The following is a 21717-nucleotide window of genomic DNA, read 5'->3' as shown; positions in this document are numbered from 1 at the left end:
TGCCACCCCGGCGCGTCTGCTCAGGAAGATGGGGGGACGATGGGACCCTGGGGGCGGCAGTGGCTGGGGCCTTCCCGACCTTGCTTGGTGACCAAGCTCTCCGCCCAGGCCTTTCCATTTCCTCAGCAGAGGGCGCCGCGGGCCGGAATGTGCTCACTGACCTCCCAGAGCGGCCCTTCCGGCTTCCTCCCCCTGTTCTGGGCGGTGGCGAGGGCCCGTGACGTCCCAGGAGGCGGGGCCAGCGCCTTTGCCGGTGCTGGAGCCGCCATTGGAGCCGGCTTGGCTTGCGGGCTCCGCTGAGGAGCGGGAGGTTGGGCCGCAGTTAAAGTCGCGTCGGCTCCTGGTCCCTGGCCCTTCAGCGGCATGGCGTGTGGGGCGACGTTGAAGCGGCCCATGGAGTTCGAGGCGGCGCTGCTGAGCCCCGGCTCCCCGAAGCGGCGGCGCTGCGCCCCTCTGCCCGGCCCCACTCCGGGCCTCAGGCCCCCGGACGCCGAGCCGCCGCCGCTGCTTCAGGCGCAGACCCCACCGCCGACTCTGCAGCAGCCCGCCCCGCCCGGCAGCGAGCGGCGCCTTCCAACCCCGGGTAACCTACGCTGCGGGCTTGGCAGGAAGCCAGGCCCAGGCATTTTTTTGAAGGGGGTGGGGGAGGGAAGCTCATGAACGCTAGGCTAATTCACTCGCGGACCCCTTCTTTGCCCTGAGAAAAGGGAACTGGGGTGTCGCTGGGCCTGGTCGCTTCCGGGGATGGGAGACATCCGGGAGGCGTAGGGGGGCCACAGTGTCGGTTTTCGGTTTTCTTGGAGCTGGAGATCCTAGGGGGGTGGGCAGCGGGAGGAGGATGGGAATATCCCCGGCCGCTCGGGGCCCTCGCAGCCCCCGTAGCCCTTCCTGCGTCCGCTGCCCGCGCCTGCACTGAGCCACCCTGCAGATCCAGTGGGCCATGGAAAATTGGATTCCGCTCACGAACCCGGCCTTGAGGGTGTGGGGTTGGGGGCGGGTTGCTGGGAGGGGGCCTGAGTGCGTGCTGTGCAGCGCTGTGCTGTGGCTTGTAGGGAGACCTGATTTCCAGAAGTCTTTAGGGACTTAAGGCCGCCGTCGAAGGCGTGGAATCCGATTTCAACCTGTTTCTAAGAGACTGGCCCTGTTCTTTTATTGTATGGCTGTGGTCCTGTACCATATATGGCTTGAAATCGGTAGGTCGTTAGCTAGAATTTGAGAATCCTTAAACATACAGAGGTTCCGGAAGCAGGAATTCAACCATCCGTAACAGAGAGATTCTCCTTCAATAGGGATTCCACATAGGCCAAGGAAAGAGGAGAACTGGTGTGACAATAAAGTTAAAAAAAAAAAAACAACCCGAACCCCTAACCATTGCGCAGGAGTAGAGGGGAAAGTGCATCAGAATGAATAGTTAGCAGTTTTAAAGGGCTTCCGGAAATGCGGGGCGGGGGATGCCTCAAAACTGGACTTCGGCAAGTCATTTCTTTGTGTGGGTTTTTCTATTCCTCAAGCGTTGTCAAAACCTTGAGGTTGCCTTAAAATCATTCTTTCTTGCCCCTTTTCAGTTACCAGTGTCTTTAGCCATTATTTTCTCCTTCTGTGTATCCACGATGCAGATTTGAGGCCCTCATCCTCTCACACCAAGATCCCAGCAGTTGCCAGCCAGGCTCTCCTAGGCACTGTATCCTTACTTGTGTTCACCTTATCTCTTCTTTATCCTGGCATTCAAAGGATTTATCAACTCTAACCATTTCTTACCTAGTCAGTCTTCTATACATTTTTTCCCCTAACTATGCCTTTGCTCTTTTCCCCCAGACCCACTTGGCTGTGCCTGTATCCTGTCTTCCATCATGATGTTTTCACCTTCTGTTTGTTAATCCAAATACAGTCATTTCTTCAAGTCTTCCATTACCTGACTAACCCTGCTCCATAAGGAACTCTATTCTACTTTAAATTCCCTGATCACTTATTGTTGCAAAGCCTTATGTACTGAATGAAATAATGTTTGCAAAAGCAGGGTACGTAGATGTCCTCTTGAAGTGATATTTTTTTCGTCCACTGCTCCTACAGATACCCAAGGAGAGTCACATAATCTTTCTGGATCTCTCTTCTGCAAAATAGGATTAGTACTTGCCCTATCTGTCTCAATGGAATTTATGTAAATGTTTTATTTCTTCCACTACTACCCTCTAGATTAACTTTATGGTAGTTCATAATACAGCAGATGCTTACTAAGTGATCGTTCAGTGTACTTGGAAGCCTAAATATGGCAGGGTGCTGTAATGGCGTCGCTGTTTTTCTAATCTTAAAATTTAATTTTTGCATAGATTTCTTAGTCATTTTGGGTTAAAATGTTTTATTAAAAATATTCATTTGTAAAGGTTGATCGGTTATGGTTCTGTCATGAAAGAAACTGAATAATTTGGTTCTTTGGCTGAAGAGAAAGATGCCTTCTGGATTAAAAAGGAAGAATGGGGCAGGAAATATTAATTGCTAAAAAAAAGAAAGAATAAAGCCGACTAATAGAAAAGTGAATTTAAAAATCAGTGACTTCATATCAAAACATCCTACTTGTTAACTCAAAAGTTCTCTCAGAAATAGTCAAGAAACTATGTTCTTACTAAACTTAAAAAAAAAAAAAAGATACGTATCATAGCACTTTTTTATGGAAGGAGCCTATAAAATTAAGCCTTTCATTGCTTAAAGGAGCTAGATGGATACCAGACATGGAAGGGGTTTGCTGACCTCCAGGAAATGTTTGTAAGCATGGAGGGAGTCTAGATGCAAAGCAGTTAATTGATCATGACTTGAGGGTTGGAGAATAACTTCCAGAAAGGTAGCATTTTAGCTGGGTCTTGAATAATGTTGGGGGGAGAGACCGCCCCAGTTCAAGCAAAGGAAAACTGCTAGAGCAAAGGCTAGAAAACCCACAGGTGAAGGAAAGGATAGTTTAATGCAACTCGGTTGTAGTGGAACTGGAAAACTAATTTGGGGCCCAGTCTTGGAAGGCATGGAATACCATGTTCAAGAGTTTGAATTTGGTCTGTAGCAACTAGGAGTCATTGTAAAATTTTGAAGATGGGCTTAGTCTGATATAAGCTGGAAGCACAACCTCAAATAATAACGGGAGGCAAGAATTTAAATTATTATCCACTGTTAAAAAGAAATTTGCATTTTTCTTTTTAAAGAAAAAAATGCCTTGGCCTGCTTGGGAAGAAAGTCACAGATACTTCTTTTTCTCCTGTGCATACCATGTTTAGATTCTTGGACTTCCCAGTCCTTCTACCAGCCTTAATGTTGTGTCTTTCCATTTGTTCACTTTGCTGTACAGGAGGCAGTTAGAAGTTTATCAAAGACCTTCTGTTCTCATGAGCATTGTCCTCATACTTGTCCTTTCTTGTTTCAATTCTTTGCAGTTCCTTACATCCTTGTATTGATTCTGGCAAGTATGTGCTTGGAGAATAATGCATTTTAAAGATGAAGCAAAGACTTCATAAATTCAGGGATCTAAAATATGAACTTCATAGCATTCTGAAAGGAAAGCTTTGCTAATCCTGCATTGTTCCAGTGTTCAGGCTTGAGAGTTCTGGAGTTTAGCTACTTGTGGAGCTACTTTGAGTTCATGTCAGTCCCTGGACTGTACCATCACTTGTTATGGCATTGTTAATGTCTTTGGTGTTGATTCTCACAACTTTATTGGGTAGGCATTTGACATTTGTTTTGAAGTACTAGGCTAAAGATCCTGAATGATTTCCCAAGGTCACAGTCACATAGGAAGAAGCAAAATGGCATTATTAACACTTACCCCCCATTAAAAAAAAATTGTTATAGCAAAGTATATATTAGAATAATGTAAGTGGGGGGGGTGATATAATTTCCTGGTTTTTGTTTTTTATAAGGAGGCTTTATGATCTGGAAAGTGAATACATATTCTATCAAAAAACCCCAAAAAACTTGTTGAAAACCACATCTTTCCAGATTCTGTTTTGTCTCTAGGAGTGGCCTTCAAGGTGGTTAGTGATTTGTGTGTCCTGGACTCCGTTAATAGCGTTAACAAATTAGTTTATGATTACCTTGACACAGAATAGTAATCTGAATCCTACCAAATATTGCCTCTTTTAGGATCAGAAAATTCTTTTCTAAGCTCTGACCATCAGTTCCAAGCAGTAACCTCAGGTCTTCTCTTGGTCAGTGTCCAGGCTGTGAACATAATGGTTTCTGCTCTCCTCTTCCCCAAAGATCTTGAATCCCAAACAGGACAAGAGTTTCATTGTTAGAAGGCCTCGGTGTAAGAGACTTGTTCCTAATACCCTTGTTTGTGAAGTTGTGCAACTCAGAGGAGATCAAAAATTGCTTCTTATTAGGTGAAGAAGCTAAGGATGGTTTTGATTGTTTGTTGCTGTAAGTTGTCCTACTTAATCCTACAGCAAACAGCAGATCTGGTCTTCATTGTCACAGGAAAAGAAGCAAAGGGAACTACCTGGGTGGTTTATGCCAAAATACCTGCTATCCTATGTATTACTGAAATAGTGGCAACAAGAGGAAACACTTTGGGGATTATAGGAGGAGTGCTTTATCTGGTATAAACACATTTGTTAATATAACATGGGAGGAGGGACAAGAAGCTTGAAGAAGTAACACAGTAAAGTGAATGCTCAAGTGTGTTTCTTTTTTATTAGAGCAAATTTTTCAGAACATAAAACAAGAATACAGTCGTTATCAGAGGTGGAGACATTTAGAAGTTGTTCTTAATCAGAGTGAAGCTTGTACTTCGGAAAGTCAGCCTCACTCCTCAGCACTCACAGCACCTAGTTCGCCAGGTAAGCGTGTTTTAGTGTGCACCGTCCATTTAAGAGTTTGTAAGTGATGATTAAAATGATGGCTTCCTAAACCAGAATTGATTTCATCTAAAGTAATAAAATTGATAAAGTGTATTCATTGTATTACTACTTATAAATACTTTTAAAACCATGGAGTCATGAAATTGCAAAAGACCTTAGGTTGATTTGACTGGGCTTCCTTCCACCCAATTCAAGAGTACCCTCTATAACTGCAGCATATAATACCGTAGCCAGGAGGCACATGTAGCTGTTTAATTTTAAATTACTTAAAATTTAAATTCAGTTTCTTGCTGTGGTAGCCATATTTCAAGTACTTAGTAGCCACGTGTAGCTGTTGTATTAGACAGCACTACAGAACATTTCCGTTATTGCAGAAAGTTGTGTGACCGCACTGCTCTGTAATATTGACAGGTGGTCAGAGAGGATGGCTCAAAAATAGAATCTCAGGGCTGGAGGGAAGCTTCATGGTCACATAGTTCAGCCATGAGCCTTGCCTGCCGTATCCCTGTAAATAGTCAACAGGCCAGGGCCCAAACATCACCACTGGTGGTGGGCTCTGCCTGCTTTAACAGTAGAGGAGAATATTTGTTTCCTCACAGAATATTCTACTTTATAACAGTTCTAAGAGTTATTAAAAATTACCTTGATTAAAACTTGTCTCCTTACAGAACACAGATTGATGTTGGCCAGGAGATAGGGGGAGCGGGGAATGGGGACAAACTGCTTAATGGGTAAGGGGTGTTATTTGGAGTGGTGGAGATATTTTGAAACTGGATAGGGGTGGTGGTTGTAGAAATTATGACTATACTAAATGCCACTGAATTGTTCAGTTTTAAAATGGTTCATTTTATGTGAATTTCACCACAAATAATTTTTTTAAAAATTGTCATCTTGGGACTTCCCTTGTGGCACGGTGGTTGGGAGTCCGCCTGCCAATGCAGGGGACACGGGTTCGATCCCTGGTCCGGGAAGATCCCACATGCCGTGGAGCAACTAAGCCTCTGCGCCACAGCTACTGAGCCTGCGCTCGAGAGTCCACGAGCCACAACTACTGAAGCCCGTGTGCCTGGAGCCCATGCTCCACAACCCGAGAAGCCACCACAGTGGGAAGCCCACACACCGCAACAAAGACCCAATGCAGCCAAAAATAAATAAATAAAAAATAAATACCTTAAAAAAAAAAATTGTCCTCTTATAACCCAAAGGTCTTGACCCTCAAACAACACCCTTTCCAATTAATTGCTCTTGCCCATACATGAGTGATAGATCTTTCAGTGGTTGTAGCTAGCACGTCTCTCATTAATATTCTCTTTGGATTTTAGTAATATCATTTTGAAGTAATAAAATATGTTACGGGTAGAGAACCAATTATAAGTAATTACTGACTAGATGTTTTGCAGGTTTTATTTGTAGAGAAAAAATTTTGGTTTAAGCAAAAACCGATTTGTTTCAAGACGTTAACTGGTTTATAGACTAAGAGGGCTGAAGAAACAGATTCTAGGCTGAGCTTTGAGGAAAACTCAGAACTGGGCTGCCAACAGAGCTGCTGCTTTTATCATGATCAAGAAGCCAATTTCCATCTGGCATCCCAGGGGAAATTTTGGTTTCCAGCTGCAGTCTAATGAACATTTCATTTTTCTCAACCTAGTTTCAAAAGGGATCAAGGATGAGATGTGTAGTGCCTAATCATCTCCTTTTGTCATTCGTCAGTGACTTAGCTAACAGTTTTTTATATTGGGGAAGTCAACCATTTCTTATCAGAATCACCTGTGGAACTTAAAAGATGCCTAAGCCCTACCCCAGAATTAAATCGACATATGTATCTTTTTTGTTGTTGTTAATTCTACAGATAATTATGATGCACCACCATGATTAAACATAGGTGTAGATGATCTCCAAAGATCTGGGTAGCTCTTATATTGTGAATCTACTTTCTCTAATTCAGACTAGAGGCTTTATATCAGCTTTAACCTTTTTGTTCTTGTTCTTTACCAAGTGAGCATTCTGTATGGGCTCGGATCGTTATGGCATCAGAACTGTTTTTCTGTGTGCAGATCATTTAGCACACCTGAATATACTTTCCTCCTACTTCTTAATTTACCTTCAGCCTTGCCTTGTAGAATGAATGTCAGAACTTTGTGAAACTATTCCATGTAAAGTAGTGGAAAATATCATTTTTCTAAACAATTTTTATATCCTAGGACTCTTTGCATAGTTACTAATTCAGAACCCTAGAGCTAGAATGTATATGTAAACTAAGTATGTCTTTTGGCCAGGTTCCTCCTGGATGAAGAAGGACCAGCCCACCTTTACCCTCCGACAAGTTGGAATAATATGTGAGCGTCTCTTAAAAGACTATGAAGATAAAATTCGGGAGGAATATGAGCAAATCCTCAATACCAAACTAGCAGGTAGGCTGAGGCAGTGACTATGCCATTGTTAATAGGGTTCTGTAAGGATTAATCCCAGTTAAGTAAATGGTAACTTAGAAAAAGCGTAAGACTTAATTCCAGAAGGTTTAATGAATTGTGAGTATTAATTTTCTCTCTTTGGTTACTCTCTTTTGGATTCTAAACATTTTATTTATACATTATATGGAAGGACTTTTCATTTACGTTTCTGAAACAAGATAAGCCAAGCTTTTCTTTCAAGAATTTTCCATATGAATAAAGGCATCAAGTAGGTTATTCGGGCAAGCTGGTGGGTAAACAGGTGGTAGGAATCATGCTGACCTCCCAACAGGTGGTTGGGAAGAGTATAGTCTACACATTCAGACTTCCTGGTGGGAGTCACTTTATGGATGTGGGAAGTCAGGCATCCTGTGATTTAGAGGTACTTTAAAGTCTGGAAAGCACCGCACAGGCGAGAACAAAGAGTGATTAGTGATGGCAACCAGTAGACCCTTTTGTGAAAGGAAGGGATCTAAATCAGGAATAGGAAGTAGTACCTGTTTAGTGAAAGAGGGTGATGTGATCAGGGAGATTTTAGGCAACAGCTTCTTCCTGTAAGTATTGTTTCCTCATGTGGTGGCCCACACCACAGAATGTTAATTGGTCGGCTTTAAATTGAGAACTGTTGATTTAACAACAGAGTTAAATGAATTTCTTTATAGTAACATTTTTTTGATCCTTTAATATACTAACAATGTGTATTATAAGAAGTAGCTGTAGTATGTCATTCCCCTATTCTACCCCCACTCCAAAATTGTTTAGACCAGCTGGCTGTAAGTCACTTCTGTGTTCTTGGATGTCAGACTACCTTCTGTCTTTTTACTGAGTTTCCCTTCAGAAGGTACTTCTGTGGAACTGTCTGCAATTAGGTAATGTGGAATTTTCTCTTAGCTTTCTAGCCATTCCACCTCTTATCACTCAGTTTGTATGTTGAAATTTATAGAAAAGATAGAGAGCAGAAAAGAGCTTCAAGCTTCATGTCCTATAGGAGATATACTAAAATTTGCTGGCTTGTGGTAGTGAGCACAGCTGTCTATCTGGGGAAGCCATTAGCAGGAGGTGGAATTATAGCAGGGGTGAGATTATTAGGAAAATGTTAGCGATGATCAGTGACCAAACCTAGGAGCCAGGGATTTGGCTCTGGGACCTAAGAGAAAGGAACAGATCTCAGAGTGACCATTATAAGCAAGGCCTGAGCGTGGATAATATAAACTGGGAAGCCAGATGTGATTCTGACCCTTGATTCTTGAAAAACTGCAGGAGAGTTTCTGGGGATAGTATATACTGTCTTTCCCCTCACAGAACAATATGAATCTTTTGTGAAATTCACACATGATCAGATTATGCGACGATATGGGACAAGGCCAACAAGCTGTAAGTATTGCCAAGTTTTTCATTGAATTTTTCAACTTCCAAGAGCAAGATTTTGACACTGAGTACCTTGTCTCCTGAGAGCAGAAAGCCCCTGTGAAGTAAAATAATAGATAACATTTAAAGAATACTTATATGTCCAGCACTGTGCTAAACCCTTTAAATCCTCACAAAGTTTATTTAATCCACAATTACCCTGTGGGGGAGGAACTATCCCTAGTCCCATTTTACAGGTAAGGATAGCATTTAAAGAATTTAAATAATTTGTGCAGGCTCATCCAGCTAGTGGTTCAGCCAGGATTAAAACCCCAGGTGGTCTGACTTCAGTGCCAATTTGTTTAATACCTGGCTTTTCCCTCAGAAAGGTAGTTTCAATTGTTAATTTATGAAAGTTGAGTCCTTGAGCTAGCTTATCAAGTGTGTGGTCAGAATTTCTTAATTCTAAACATCTTGCAACTACCCGTTACTCAAAACAAATTATAAATAGCTGTATATGTAAACTGAGTCTGAGTCAAGTTTCTTAAATTCTTGCGAATTTAGGACCTCTTTAGTGGTGATTGATATCCTCTACTGTTTATCACATTTACCGTTAGTTAATATTAAAAAAGCATGACACTATATTTTTAGTATTCTTACACTCGTTTGTTTTTTATTCCTAATTTATAGATGTGTCCTGAAGCTTTCTTGCATATCTGGGTACCAGGTTTGACCTCAAGAGATGGCTGCTGTACACTTTTTGCAACTGGTTTGATATCACATTTCAGCTCCAACTTTGCATCCTGAGAACACTTAAATGTTTCTGCAGGTCCATTTTATACAACTTGAAAGACCTTAAAACTTTCCGGTTGCCACAAGCATATGTTTCTTTTCTGCTCATCCAATAAACAGCTGTGCCCTACTGTGATAGATTTTCCAAACAAAAATACCTGGAGCAGCAGTTTAGCAAAATATGCCCTCAGTGGCACTCAACAAATGGAGTTTCCCCAAGCACAGTTCTGTAAGAAGTGTGTGTGAGAGTGTGTGTATGTGTGTGTATGTGTATTTTAAGTTATTATTTGTATTGTGCAAATTTTTTTGATCTTGGGGATTCTGGCTGTGAATTTGATGCACGACAATTATGGTTAAAAACATTTCCTTGGTCTACAGAAGATCATTAATGTTTTGTGACCATATAAGTTGTAAAAGTGGATTGTTTTCTGTGTAGGTGTTATTGTTAAATACAGGGACTGGTTCCAGGCACAGAATATGAATCATAAGTTAGGATGGACATTAGATGTGATTATGACGACATAGCAAAGGTCTGTGGTCCTAGGTCTACAAATGCGTGGTGAGGAATTAGAACAAACCCGAGACAGGCCATTTGACACATGACTCTGCCTAGCTGTGTTAGAACATTACTTTGACTCCAAGCCTTAAAATACCCACGTGGAGTCTGTGCTCACCTCATTCACACAAGGAGCTCCCTGGACACTGAACCTCTAAGAAGGAAGAGAGTCTCCTCTGGAGGAGGAGCATCAGGCTTTGCTTGGGAGCATGACAAAGGCGAGCATGGGGCTGGGCCACGCCCCTGAGGCACTGCTACTTGGGAGGCGCCACTTCACCTTTGTATCACTTCTTAGAAATAGAATTTGGATCCTTTGGTCAGGTTCCCCCAAATTCTTTTAAGAGATGTCCATGTTCAATTGCTTGAGCTTTGTTTTGGCAACCCCCTGCCCGAAGTTGCTTACAGACTGTTCTTCACCTTATTTCCAAGGCTGAGGAACAGAAAGTAACCTCTGTTTTGAGGTGGAAGTTAAGTATACATTTATTTTTTACTGTGACTTGTTCAGGACCACGTTTTACAAAATGCCTTGTTTCCTTTATTATTGTTTCTGGAAAGGAAAGTTCTATTAAAATTGTTTTAGTTTGAATATAGAATAGTTTTTTTAATTAAGGCTTATTTTGAAAAAAACTGTGTTTTAATTCAAATGTATGCCAGTACCTTCCGAAGTAAGGTAATATTCAGAGACAGTTGTCCTGATCAGATGGCTTAGAGAAGTTTCTGGAATATTCACATTCGAAGATTCCTTATTAATGAATGTCTTTGACTTAAATCTAACCAAAAACTGCAACATTATTCTTTGTACATTTTCATTATATAGTGTTAACAAGCTTAGTTGCAAACAAATAAAATACTTAAGCTATTTGTTTACCTTGCCTTCTTAATACTGTGATAATGTTTATTAATTCAAATAATTTATGTGAGGCTGCTATAACCATTTCCCTATTTCAACATTACATTTAAGATTTAAAGACTTTTTAAAGCCCAGAAGTGATCTTTTAATAATTAAAGAATTATTTTTACTTCGTATTTGAAGGGCAGTGTGTTTCATCTCTTGTTTTTCCAGGGTAGTCACTTGTTCCTGGAAGAGGAGAATAGCAGTGGCTGTAATGGGAGTGGCCTTACAGTGGGATAGTCACCCTAAAACAAGGGCAGGGCAGCTGTGGGGGCCATCCGAAGTCCTGAAGGATGGGCCAGAAATGGGGAACGCTGCCTCACTGAAGTCTTCTTGTTACAGAATCAGTGTGATATGTTCACTCACTCTTGCAGTTGTCAGCCCCATTCCTACTAAATGGCTGCTGGGTGGGAAATAGAGTAGGTTTCTATAAGGAAAATGACAGACACCCTCTCACTGCACCTAGTGTTGTTAGGCTGTTTTATTATCATATGGTTGCCTTTTGGGGCCACAGAGTAAGACCACGCCACCATGGCTGGGTTTGGGGATCTCCTCAAAAGGGACTGGACATGTTTGTTTAATGTTTTATGCAGAGAGAGGATGACTCCTGGGTCAGAAAATGGGGACCTGTGAGGTAAGCCTTAGACTAGTGAACGGTGTTTTTTCCTAGACCTTGATTTCTAGGGCTTGAACATAGGGGCATTCCCAGGTGGGGATGTGTCTTTGTCTCATGGAAATAGGTCAAGGCCCGGGGAAGAAGTCAACGTACGGAGACCGTAAGGATGGGCTAGAACCTGTGGTCTCAGAAGATCTGTATCTAGTGAGCTAGTTAAAATTTTTTTCTGTTTGAATTCCATTTATTATCTTTAAGTAAAGTCTTCACCTTAAGGGGAATGAAAGGAGTAAGTGTCCATGCATACCTAGGTCAGAGGAGTACAGGGGAGATTAAAGTTTGTGAGGCAGTCATAATTGTCAAGAGCTCCCAGGAAAAGAAGAACATCAGAAGACACATGAACTTGGGCCAACCTTCCACACACAGTGAATCTTCTCTGCCCACCAGGGAGGATTGGTTGTTTAGAATAGTAGCTAAAGGAATGGCCTTTGGATGTTTGTAGCCCTAGAGTTTAGTCTGCTCTGCCACTAATTTGCTATGTGAGCCTTGCCAAGCTACTGAACTTTCTGAGCCACGGTTTCCTTATCTGTAAAATGAGGGTTAATTGTATGTACATCATTGGGGTTTGTTTTCAAATAGATTAAATAGTCCATGTAAAGAAAGTACTTATATTTAGCACAGGTTGGGGCATATAATATGCACTTGAAAATGTTACAGCAGGTTTCTTTACAGTGGTCTTCATCAGATCTGAAGACCAAAACCTTTCTTTCTGCAGTGGTGATTCTCAACTTTCCAGAACGAATAGCCCCTTGTTAACATCAAATCTCATATTCTCTTATTAGAATTTGTACTTTTTAAGTGTTTGACTAAAAAATAAAAGATAAATGACAAATGAATTCAGTAATGCCTTTCAGTGAATCTGTATTTTGTTACTCAGCAGGGATCAGCAAACTATGGCCTATTTTTTGTAAATAAAGTTATATTGGAACACTGCCACGCCTGTTTGTTTGCATCTGTGGCTGCTTTCATACTGCAACTCCAGAGCAAGAGACAGTATGGACCACAGAGCTGAAAATACTCTCTGGCCCTTTATAGAAAAGTGTGTGGGCCCCTGCACTGTAGCACTGATAGACACTTGAGAAATCTCACAAGCAAGGCAAATTTGGTGCATCATGGATGGGGGAGTCACACCTCAGGTTGAGGTATGATGAAAAATTCTGCTTACAAATGTAAACTGGTTGCCAAAGTGAACATCTTACAGAAAGAGCTAATGAACTTTTTAGAGGAATGATTCTCTGGGATGAGGGCAGGGAGCATACTCTTTAGAACGACCAGTTGTTGTATCTTTAGTATAACTTAATTTTGAAATTTTAGTTACAAAGGTGAGTGTGAGAATTTTATCAGGAGATAGCATGGGTTTAAAGATTGTTAAATACTGTTAAGGAACAGTGACTTCTGTGCTGTCCTGGTGGTTCTTCCCTTGAAAAGGCCTTCAAAGTATGTGTAGTCTCCTGTAGCTGCAGTTGTCCCTGTCAGTCCATGAGGCTCCTAAAAGCATAGTTCAGGCACCCAGGGGCTATTTCCAGATTGGCAAATGCCTTAAGAGAAAGAGATGCTTTGAGTTCTAGGCTCTCTGGGTTCTTACCTAGATTTTGTCTCAGTAATTCCTCATTACCTAGTTAGCCTTTTTATGCTTTTAAGAAAATGATTTTTATATTGCAGCTGTTGTCTAGTTGGTCTTAGCAGTAGGCTGATCCACATTTCCTGAGGCATGGTACCCAGTGTGCCTTCATGTTAATGGGAGAAAAGTAGGGAAAGACATGTTTATTTGGCTTTGAATGTTTTCCAGTCATTCAGCAAGCATTACTGGTGTCTTCTGAGTTATGTATTTATGGAGGACAGATATATGTGTTTTAAAATTTATTTATTGTTTATTTTTCTGCCACACTGAGCAGCTTGTGGGATGTTAGTTCCCTGACCAGGGATCAAACCCGGGCCCATGGCAGTGAGAGCACCGAGTCGTAACCACTGGACCGCCAGGGAATACCCTATGAGTTGAGTTTTAAAAGCCTGACAAGTTCTGTTAAGTAGTCCTAGTCTGTCTTATATCCCCAGTGTCTTTTTTTTGTTTGTTTTGTTTTTTTTGGCTGCGTTGGGTCTTCATTGCTGCGCACAGGCTTTCTCTAGTTGCGTCGAGCAGGGGCTACTCTTCGTTGCAGTGGGCGGGCTTCTCATTGCAGTGGCTTTTCTTGTGGAGCATGGGTTCTAGGCGTGTGGGCTTCAGTAGTTATGGCATGCGGGCTCAGCACTTGTGGCTCTAGAGCGTCAGGCTCAGTAGTTGTGGCACACGGGCTTAGTTGCTCCGCAGTATGTGGGATCTTCCCAGACCAGGGCTCGAACCTGTGTCCCCTGCATTGGCAGATGGATTCTTAACCACTGTGCCACCAGGGAAGTCCTGTATCCCCAGTATCTGACTTGGAATTAACATAAATAAATACTTAGTCAGATGGATCTTGACTGCTGAGAAGGAGCTCCATCTAGCAAAGAAGGTAAGCAAGCAAGATAAAAGCTGCTAAGTGTTGGGTAAATGGTACAGGTAGTGGACCAAGGAAAAGAAAAGATGGTAGATGGTTCTAAGTAAGCAACAGTGATCAGGGAAGGCTTCATTCAGGGTGGTAGACTTGGAGTGAGGTGTTTTTTTTGTTTTTTGTTTTTTTTAACATCTTTATTGGAGTATAATTGCTTTACAATGTGTTAATTTCTGCTGTATAACAAAGTGAATCAGCTATATGTATACATATATTCCTGTATCTCCTCCCTCTTGCATCTCCCTCACACCCTCCCTATCCTGCCCCTCTACCACCCCTCTAGGTGGTCACAAAGCACCGAGCTGATCTCCCTGTGCTATGTGGCTGCTTCCCACTAGCTGTTTATTTTACATTTGGTAGTGTGTATATGTCCAGGCCACTCTCTCACTTCATCCCAGCTTACCCTTCCCCTTCCCTGTGTCCACAAGTCCATTCTCTACATATGCATCTTTATTCCTGTCCTGCCCCTAGGTTCTTCATAACTTTTTTTTTTTTTTTTAGATTCCATATATAGATGTTAGCATACAGTATTTGTTTTTCACTTTCTGACTTACTTCACTCTGTATGACAGACTCTAGGTCCATCTACCTCACTACAAATAGCTCAATTTCGTTTCTTTTTATGGCTGAGTAATATTCATTATATATATGTGCCACATCTTTATCCATTCATCTGTCGATGGACACTTAGGTTGCTTCTGTGTCCTGGCTATTGTAAATAAAGCCGCAGTGAACATTGTGGTACTTGACTGTTTTTGAATTATGGTTTTCTCAGGGTATATGCCCCGTAGTGGGATTGCTGGGTCGTGTGGTAGTTGTATTTTTAGTTTTTTAAGGAACCTCCATCCTGTTCTCCATTGGAGTGAGGTTTTAAAGGGTGAATAGGGCTCAGGCAAAAGTAGTAATTGGGGCTTGAAATAAGCAAAGGCTGGGTGGTGGGAAATCATGCTGGTGTGCAGGGACAACATTCTTGTTTCAGCCAGAGTAGGAAATGCATGTAGATGGGAAAAGAGCTAGAAGCTGGGTAGTAGGGGCTAGATAATGAAGGGCTTTTACAACTAGGAGTTTGACCATTCCTCTTTAGGAATCTGAAGAGTTTGGGGGAAACAGGTGAGTACAGAAGGGCAAATACCAAATTAGAGACAGATTGACCAGTTAAGGGCCTCTGTTTTTGTCCAGTCGGAGATAACAAAGGCCTGAACATTGATTGGGAAGGATGATTAAACATGGCTCTGGCTTTGCCTGGCTAAGAGTGTGGCACACATTCCCACTGGGACATTTTCAAAGATCCTTTTTCTATTGGCTTGGTTTGTCTATGCCCCCGATTTAACGAATCCAGCCCAATTCCATAGCTGCTGCTGTTGATGGGTTTTGTCTTGTGTTTTGTTTTTCACAGATTCTCTTAAATCCACCTATTCTTTTTTTTTTTAAAAGAATTTATTTATTGGCTGTGTTGGGTCTTCATTGCTGCACGCAGGCTTTCTCTAGTTGCGGCGAGTGGGGGGCTACTCTTCATTGCAGTGCGCGGGCTTCTCATTGTGGTGGCTTCTCTTGTTGCAGAGCATGGGCTCTAGGCACGCAGGCTTCAGTAGTTGTGGTTCGCGGGCTCTAGAGCGCAGGCTCCGTAGTTGTGGCACACGGGCTGAGTTGCTCCGCAGCATGTGGCATCTTCCCAGACCAGGGCTCGAACCCACGTCCCCTGCATTGGCAGGCGGATTCTTAACCACTGCACCACCAGGGAAGCCCAATCCACCTATTCTTAAAGGTTCTGGTTAGCTCTTGCATGGATTATTAAATTTTCCTCTCCAAGTGTCAATTTTCATGGTGCTCCTGTTCTTCTGCCTGGAGTTAACACCTTCTCACTTGACAAATGGCCTACTCAAGTGGCAGTTGTCTTTCTGCTCCCTTCTTGAAGGCAGTGTTACTTAGTCATTTGATGAATGTTTATTGAGCACCTACTGTTTGCCAAGTACTGTTCTGGGCACTAGGAATATATCACTGAGCTGGACAGACAAGGTCCCTTCTCTCACGGTGCTTAACACTGTTGTGAGGCAAGAAAGGCAAACTAGTACACTGTTTCATCCAAGATTTAAAAGTGTTTGAAGAAAATAAAATGGGAATGAGAGAGAGTAACTGGATGCCTAAATTGGGTGGTAAGAGAGACCTTTCTGAGGAAGGTAATCGTGTAATGCATTTATGGGTCTACATGACTCTTCCACTATACTGAGCCCTTAGTAGCACCTTGAGCTATTATCTATCTATTCTTGGCTCTTAAATGATGAGTGACTAAATGAATTATGTGGCTACTCCTCCCCTTTTCCAGTAGTCAGTGCACTACCTGAAACTTCCTTAACTCAGATCAAATTACTTTAAGCCTTCTGCAGGTTGTCTCTGCAGCCAGGGTAAGAGAGATGCCGTCCTTACCCTAGAGAGGCTCCCAGTCTCTGGGCAGGAATGTGATAAAACTTGCTTTGGTAAGTATTCTGTGCACCTGGACAGAGAAATCAGGGTGTTTCCAGGGGAAGGCCACTCTCGGCAGCTTCCCTCCAGGTAGTTTAATTACCTTGATGTGTACTCAGGAAAGCTGACTAGTAAAGCTATATTGGTCTATAAAACCAGACTCCAGTGTGTTAATTTATGATGAGAAGTATGTCAGGTGCAGTAGACTTCCCCATTGGCCTTAGTGTGTTTTCTTCATGTAATCATATCACTTGGGAAGCTTAATTGAAGTCAAGAGATAGCTCCACATATCAGAATGAGGGGAGTTTAATTCTAGGGATGGAATGTTTACCAGCATCAGATTACCCCTACCACAAGCCTGGCACACCTTTCCTCCCCACTTCAGTTTGCTTCAGTGATTCTTGGTTCTGTTGCATCTTCGACTTGATATTTTATCTACCCCCAAATGGCATGATTTTACTTTTTATTTTTTTGGCCACACCACGCTGCATGTGGGATCTTAGTTCCCCAACCAGGGGTGGAACCCACGCCCCCTGCATTGGAAGCGCAGAGTCTTAACCACTGGACTGCCAGGGAAGTCCCTTTTTAACTTTCTTAAACAGTCACTCTGATTTCCATCATATTCCAGGCCTTGGGACCCATTACTTTCTCTTTCACATTACTTTGCTTATTGCTGTTGTTGAAAGTATCCTATAGCTCTGACTTGGGGGTGAGGGTGGGGGGTAAGTTTCCAAACTCACTGTCTTCCCCAAATGTGCTAGGATCTTCGGGCTACCCAGTTTATTCAAATCTGTGTGACAGTGGTATCAGATACAGACCTAAAGTTCCCAATGTGCTAAATTATAGGTGGCCTACCTGTAGAAAGGTAGCGTTAAAAGCTTTTCTCGGGTTATGACTGAGGTGTGTAAACACGAGGAAATCCTATAGGTCAAGGACAGAAGTCCAGCGAATGGAGACCCAGGGGGACGTTAAATGGCCTGTGACCGTCCACGCAGCAGCTGAGGCTAGTTTTCAGAGGAGTGGGAATAGGGGCCTTCAATTAACATTGAGCCATCCTCTTATACTTTGAAGATGGGAGCAAGGCTTTGTCGCGGAAGAACAGGTCGCTGGACCCCGCGGCGAACGCCTAGTCCTGTTCCACCGGGTCTCCGAGCTTCGGGTTCCCGAATACAGAATGAAGAAAGCGACAGCTCAGGCTTGCCTCTCTGCGAATAAAACCCTTTGATTTCGTTGTAAAACTACACTTCCACGTGAGGATCTTGGAACAAGGAAAATAAAAGATAAATGACGGGCGTTACAAGAGCTGGCAACTCGCCCCTAACGTCCGAGTTACAACACTCGTAACGCAAAGCGCAGGAATCCAAGCGGGCGCCCGTTGTCAGAATAGCAACGGCGCAGGCTCCGTTCTGACGTAGGGTTTTCTGGGAATTGTAGTTTTCTCATCTTTGCGGGAGAGGAGACGATCTGTCACCGACATCTTTGCACAGCCGCGCCGACACCGGGTCTGAATGCACGGTCCAGTGGAGGGGGTCGGCGTATCAACAGTTAACAACATCTATAATAGGAAACAATATATAACGGCTGCTGGGACCTCAAGAAAGGCCTAGTAAATGCTCAGGAATTCGGGAAGCTTTCACAGAAAACCGTGCGATAACCGATGCGGACGGATTACGCATTCGCCTGGGAGACAGTGGGAAGGTAGCAAGTGGGATTATTACAGGCAGAAGAAACTGCTCCTACAAAGTTTGTAAGCATGAGAGCAATTCTGGATGGCTGAGAACACGAGGGTATTGAGTAGGGGTTGGTGAACAATGGGATCTGACGATTTAGAAATGGGAAGAAATCAGATCATGGTCTTGAATACCAAACCCAAGAATTTGGACCTTTTCTTGAATACACCTCACACGCAGCCCAAGCAATATGAATGACCCCCTCCTTTGCGTTCTCCCTTATTTTGTTCATCTTTGTTTTATCACTTACCACAGCATTCTGACTGTCTTCGTCCCAAGAGCTCAACAAGGATCATGGCCGTGTGATAAGAGCTCAGGAAGTGTTTTTTGAATGATCAGATTTCGGTTTTTAGAAAAGCAATTAGCAACATTAAGAAGAGAGGGTAAGAAGAGAGCAAGGCTGGATGTAAAAAGTCATCAGAGTTTAAAGTAAATTGCTTTTCCAGCCTGCAATTTTCCCTCCAACCAAGGGTTGAAATCTGGCAGCTCAAGGCCATTTCCATCCTGGGTTTTGTTTGGTCAGCGCTTTAAAAAAAAAGATTAATTGCCCCATATTTTTAAAGTGGAATGTTTCACACTTAAACAATAACAAAAGATTTCTGGCTTCTCCTGAAAAATTTGAAGACTTGACAATTTGGGGCCCTGATTCTTGACAGCAACAGAATGGAGCTGAGTAGCTGCTGCCCCCTTTAGACAGGACATATGCTCTTCAGTTTGTCACATTCCCCAACACTCCTTCCATCCCTTAAACTGAGGCCAAGTACCAGCTACTATTTATCATGATGCTTTTGTTTTCATTTATTTACAGTGAGCTAGCTCTGTTTGGCCTTGGAGGTGTTTAAGTTGCCCATCTTTGTGCTAATCTATCCTACCTGGTATCCAAGGAGTGATTCAATTAAATTAGTACTTTAGAAAGATTAGTCAGTGCAAAACAGACTGAGGTGAGGAGCCGGGAGGCAGAAAGGAAGAAAGAAATTGGAAACCTATTGAAGGAATATTTGAAAGAATTTGGCCAGTAATTAAATATTGGATGAAAGATGAGGAAAAGGCAAAATACAACTTCAGAGTTTCCTACCTGAATGGCTGGGAAGATGATATCACCAACTTAAGAAAGTGGGAGAAGTGGAAGGGGTGGTGGTGATCACTGCCTTGCTACCTCTAGTATTTTGTGGGCAAGGGCCGTGAGTTACCAATTCCATAATCCTCCAGTATTGTGCCGGGCATGCATTAGGTGCCCAGGAAATTCTAGCTGAACTGAAACTGATCTCAGGTGGGCTATACCTGATGAGGGGGAAGGAAGGGAGAATTGGAATGCTGGAACAAAACCAGAACGTTGTGGGACCTTAGGAATTCTCTCCAGAGTGGATGGACCCGGGGCTTGGGGACAGTTAATCCATTTTGGAGGAAAACCTATGCAAAAGTCCTGAAGCAGAGCAGGAATTTGGCATGCAAAAATGGAGACGGGATCGGGGGGAATGGTGTCATTCCAGGGGAAGGGAGAAAAAAAAAAAAATCAAAGAGACTGGATGGCAGGACTTTTCCTGGAAGACACTGGAAGAGCAAGCTCTTGGTTGGAGCATTAGGCAGGGGATTTGGGACAATGAGGCTGGCAAGGTTGGAACACCAGACTTCTCTCAACAGTTTTGAGAACACATCACTTGAAAAGAAGTCTCCAGCCCCGAGCTGCTGCTGCTGCCCCCAGCTTCCCTGTGGCGGGGAGGGCACCAGGTCACTGCATCCAGAGGGGCCCAGAAGGGGAAGGAGGCATAGCCTCCACCGCAGCAGCTGCACCCACCATGGAGAGCATCAAGTGTAGGGTGGTAGGCGGTGGGGCTGTGGGCAAGACGTGCCAGCTCATCTGCTACACAACCACCGTCTTCCCCAAGGAGTACCTCCCCACAGCGTTTGACAGTTATAGCGCCTGCAGGGCTGGCGCACGGTGAACCTGCACCTGTGGGACACAGCGGGCCGGGAGGAGTAGGGCCGCCTCCGCGGACACTCCTACCCTCAGACCAATATGTCATCTGTTTCTCCATTGCCAGTCCGCCCTCCTATGAGAATGTGTGGCACAAGTGGCATCCAGAGGCGTGCCACCACTGCCCCGATGTGCCCATCCTCCTGGTGGGCACCAAGAAGGACCTGAGAGCCCAGCCTGACACCCTATGACGCCCGAAGGAACAGGGCCAGGTGCTGGCCAAGCAGATCCATACTGTGCGCTACCTCGCGTACTTGGCCCTGCAGCAGGACGGCGTCAAGGATGTGTTTGCTGAGGCTGTCCAGGCCGTGGTCAACCCCATGCCTAGCAAGCGTGGGTGGTCCCGTGTCCTCTTGTGACCCTGACACTCAGCTTGGAGGCTGCCCCTGCCCCTGCCCCCCACCAGTTGTGCCTTTGTGCCTTGTCTGCCCCCAGCTGTGCCTTTACGAATAATTCTGGCACCCCTTGCCAAGGGGGCTCCCCGAAAGCCTTTTCTCCTTAAGGAGGCCCACAGGGAAAGGGGATTTGGGCCCTGCCCCACTCTGCTTGAGAACGCTAGGTATTCTCGAGAGCTCACCCAGGCCAAGGTCAGACCCCTCCCCAAGAAGCCAACCCAGCGCCCCCTCCCCACTTTCCTTTACTGACCAGTTGATCCAGCTTTCCACACAGATGTTGCTGCCTACTGTGGTGACTTCTCTCAGGTTAGGAGCTCTCAGCCATCCCTAACCTCTCCCTCGCTGCTCTTCAAATTGCTCCCCCCTCAAGATACTCTCTCCCTTCCCCAGAGAAGGAGCCATAGAATCCTAAGATGAATGTGCCCTAACCTACCCCCCCACCCCCGAGTGCTCAGGCCTTTTGCATCCACTGACTGACTCGGCCCCACCCCCACCCCCTCCGGGCTCCAGGGGGCCCCACCTACTCCCATCAGCATCAATAAAACCTCCTGTCTCCAGCGGGAAAAAAAAGGAAAAGAAGTTTTCGGCCCAAACTTCCCCAAAATAAATATTTACAAGTTATTTATACGTACAACTAATGTAATATTATGTACTTTATAAACATTAACACACAAACAAGAAATTAAAAAACACAAAAATTAGAAATATTCTAGTATTTTCTTCCCACTCCCGCAACGTATCATATCACACATTGCCTATGTTACCTCCCCCCAACCCCTCCCCCTCCACCATCACTTCGGAGCCCCTGCTGTAATCAAAGGGAGCCTTTGGAGTTTCTGAAACAGAGGAGGGGCATGGTCTCTGACGACTTTCCCGAATCCGCAAAGTAAAAACAGACTGCGACATCAAAGAACTGCAATTGCCTTAGAGCGCTTTCCACGTGCCAGGAAACGCCTCAGTGCTTTAATATAACTCATTCAATCCCCAAAGCAATCCTCCTCTGTAGGTACCATTATTGTCTTTTAAGATATTTTTATCTTAAGATGAAACCGAGGCACAGTGAGGTTAAGAAACTTTTC

General features: G+C 43.7%; 1 protein-coding gene and 1 pseudogene across 2 annotated transcripts; both read left to right on the top strand.

The window, feature by feature from the left end:
- The first annotated feature begins 240 nt into the window (after window positions 1-240).
- On the top strand, window positions 241-10847 carry AKIRIN1 (akirin 1). 2 transcript variants are annotated; one of them, XM_022575305.3, is made up of 5 exons: window positions 241-583; window positions 4680-4820; window positions 7118-7252; window positions 8552-8665; window positions 9329-10847. In XM_022575305.3, the coding sequence occupies exons 1-5, from the start codon at window positions 364-366 to the stop codon at window positions 9337-9339; spliced, it is 621 nt and encodes a 206-aa protein (XP_022431013.1). In that variant the 5' UTR covers window positions 241-363; the 3' UTR covers window positions 9340-10847. The 2 variants fall into 2 exon arrangements, with proteins under 2 accessions (XP_022431013.1, XP_022431014.1); XM_022575306.3 differs by having other exon boundaries at window positions 245-583; window positions 8594-8665.
- A 281-nt stretch (window positions 10848-11128) lies between these two features.
- LOC149750779 (rho-related GTP-binding protein RhoG-like) lies at window positions 11129-21419 on the top strand (annotated as a pseudogene).
- The last annotated feature ends 298 nt before the right edge of the window (window positions 21420-21717 follow it).

This window comes from Delphinapterus leucas, chromosome 1 (genome assembly GCF_059928025.1).
Source record: "Delphinapterus leucas isolate spDelLeu-1000000601 "Yukka" chromosome 1, BTC_Dleu_Yukka2, whole genome shotgun sequence".
NCBI lineage: Eukaryota > Metazoa > Chordata > Mammalia > Artiodactyla > Monodontidae > Delphinapterus > Delphinapterus leucas.
This window is presented reverse-complemented; position numbering and strand designations above follow the sequence as displayed.

Excerpts from the sequence above, each read along its gene's own strand:
- AKIRIN1 (XM_022575305.3), top strand. The coding sequence starts at position 364 with ATGGCGTGTGGGGCGACGTTGAAGCGGCCCATGGAGTTCGAGGCGGCG. Across the intron at positions 4,821-7,117 it reads CACAGCACCTAGTTCGCCAG|GTTCCTCCTGGATGAAGAAG; the intron begins GTAAGCGTGTTT and ends TCTTTTGGCCAG. Across the intron at positions 7,253-8,551 it reads CCTCAATACCAAACTAGCAG|GAGAGTTTCTGGGGATAGTA; the intron begins GTAGGCTGAGGC and ends GAAAAACTGCAG.